The sequence below is a fragment of the Corvus brachyrhynchos genome, unplaced genomic scaffold (assembly GCF_000691975.1).
Source record: "Corvus brachyrhynchos isolate BGI_N302 unplaced genomic scaffold, ASM69197v1 scaffold150, whole genome shotgun sequence".
Classification (NCBI taxonomy): Eukaryota; Metazoa; Chordata; class Aves; order Passeriformes; family Corvidae; genus Corvus; species Corvus brachyrhynchos.
Genome location: NW_008236162.1, coordinates 2,036,321 through 2,038,595, shown reverse-complemented (window position 1 = coordinate 2,038,595; position 2,275 = coordinate 2,036,321). Strand labels below are relative to the sequence as shown.

The 2,275-nt window shown below is 61.7% G+C and overlaps 2 protein-coding genes across 2 annotated transcripts in view; both read left to right on the top strand.

Moving 5' to 3' along the window:
- Nucleotides 1-2,101, top strand: part of POLR3D (RNA polymerase III subunit D) — a gene marked incomplete at its 5' end in the record, with an annotated part of 3,839 nt that extends 1,738 nt beyond the window's left edge. Inside the window, 3 exons of the mRNA XM_017732413.1 lie at nucleotides 4-135; nucleotides 1,341-1,493; nucleotides 1,670-2,101. Coding sequence (XP_017587902.1) covers nucleotides 4-135; nucleotides 1,341-1,493; nucleotides 1,670-1,792 — 408 coding nt within the window. The remainder of the gene's footprint in view (nucleotides 1-3; nucleotides 136-1,340; nucleotides 1,494-1,669) is intronic.
- PIWIL2 (piwi like RNA-mediated gene silencing 2) overlaps nucleotides 1,987-2,275 on the top strand; it is a 14,080-nt gene continuing 13,791 nt past the window's right edge. Inside the window, exon 1 of the mRNA XM_017732403.1 lies at nucleotides 1,987-2,003. Within this exon, the coding sequence (XP_017587892.1) occupies nucleotides 1,987-2,003 (17 nt within the window). The remainder of the gene's footprint in view (nucleotides 2,004-2,275) is intronic.

Below are 2,275 nucleotides of genomic sequence, written 5' to 3'. Positions count from 1 at the left end.
GAGGAGGAGCTGGTGTTCCTGCAGCTGCCCCCCACCCTGCCCGGCCAGCCCCCCACCCACGACTCCAAACCCATCAAATCCGAGCTGCACAACGAGGACGGGCAGGTGGTGGTGGTGAAGCAGGAGAAGAGCCAGGTAGGGGCTCGGTGGGGGTGTCCCCTCATCCCTGGGTGTGAGCCCTCTCCTCCTGTGGTGTCATCTCCCCCAAGCGCATGAGGATGTCCCCCCATCCCGTAGTGTCCTTTCCACCCCATCCTGTGATGTCCTCCCGGTGTCATGTTCCTCCCTGGTTCATTATCCTCTGCATCCCGTGCTGTCCTTTCCCTCACATCCCGTGATGTCTCCCCCTCATCCCACGGCGTCATCTTCCCCAGTCCCATGGTGACTTCCCGCCTATCCCATGATGTGCCCCCCCATCCCATGGCGTCATCCCCCCCATCCTGTGGTGTCCTTTCCCCTCCAATCCTGTGCTGTCCCCCCCATCCCACGGTGCTGTCCCCCCATCCTGTGGTGCAATCCCAATCCCGTGGTGCGATCCCAATCCTGTGATGTGATCCCCATCCTGTGGTGTGATCCCAATCCCATGGTGCGATCCCAATCCCATGGTGCGATCCCAATCCCGTGGTGTGATCCCAACCCTGTGGTGTGATCCCAACCCTGCGGTGTGATCCCAATCCTGTGATGTGATCCCAATCCCATGATGTGATCCCAATCCTGTGATGTGATCCCAACCCTGCGGTGTGATCCCAATCCTGTGGTGCGATCCCAATCCCATGATGTGATCCCAATCCTGTGATGTGATCCCAACACCATGGTATGATCCCAATCCTGTGATGTGATCCCAACCCCGTGGTGTCATCCCAATCCTGTGATGTGATCCCCATCCCGTGGTATGATCCCCATCCTGTGGTGTGATCCCAATCCCATGGTGTGATCCCAATCCCGTGGTGTGATCCCAATCCCGTGGTGTGATCCCAATCCTGTGATGTCATCCCAATCCTGTGGTGTGATCCCCATCCCGTGGTGTGATCCCAATCCCATGGTGTGATCCCAATCCTGTGATGTGATCCCCATCCCGCGGTGTCATCCCAATCCTGTGGTATGATCCCAATCCTGTGGTGTGATCCCAATCCTGTGGTATGATCCCAATCCTGTGGTGTGATCCCAATCCTGTGGTATGATCCCAATCCCGCTGTGCGATCCCAATCCCGCTGTGCGATCCCAATTCTGTGGTGTCATCCCAATCCTGTGATGTGATCCCAACCCCGTGGTGTGATCCCAATCCTGTGATGTGATCCCAACCCCACGGTGCGATCCCAACCCTGCTGTGCCCACGGCAGGAGGCGAAGCAGGCGGAGAACACCTGCACCCTGGCTGACCTCCCCGAGGGGCAGGTGGGGAAACTGCTCATCCGAAAGTCGGGAAAGGTGCAGCTGGTGCTGGGCAAGGTGACCCTGGATGTGACCATGGGCACCCCCTGCTCCTTCCTACAGGTATCGGGGGGACACTGCCACCCAATTTTGGGGGGTTTCACCCCAAAATAACCCCCGGGCAGCCCTTCCCTGGGACAGCGGTGGGGAAGGGTCCTGCTGGTGGCCCTCTGGGACCCTTTTCCCAGGGATTCCCATGGGATCAGGCTGCTCACGGGTGTTCCTCCCCCATGGGACAGGAGCTGGTGTCCGTCGGCATCGGGGACAACCGGACGGGCGAGATGATTGTGCTGGGCCACGTGCGGCACAAGCTGGTCTGCTCCCCGGATTTCGAGGCTCTCCTGGAGCACCGGCACCGGTAGCCAAGGGGGTTCCGGCCCCCCAGCCCCCGGGGACGGACCCTCAGCCCCTCCAGATGTGCCTTTGGGGCGTGGGGAGGGGGCTCGTGCAGGTGTGGGCACAGAGCCAGCTCCCGCCTCCTCCCAGCCCTGCGGGGGGGTCCGGCTGTGCCCCTCAATCCGGCGGCTTCCCCCCAGTGCCAAACGGGGATCTCTGGATGGGTGGGAGCGTGGGGTGTCCGCCAGCTCTGAGGACACACGCTGGTGGGAGCAGGACACGCGTCCTGGAGGAGAAACCTGGAATAAAACCTCTTTTCCCCCTGCGTGGGGCTGCTCCGTCTTGTTCTGTCACCTCTGCTGAGCCCTGCAAGGCCTCAGGGTCCCTGGGCACGGCTGCAGCAGGTGGGGGGCAGTGGGTGACCCCCACCCCATCCCCATGGCCGGAGCCTGAGTGTCCTGGGGGGTGAGGAATGTCCTGGGCAGGGGGCAGGAATGGGGGACAGCAAC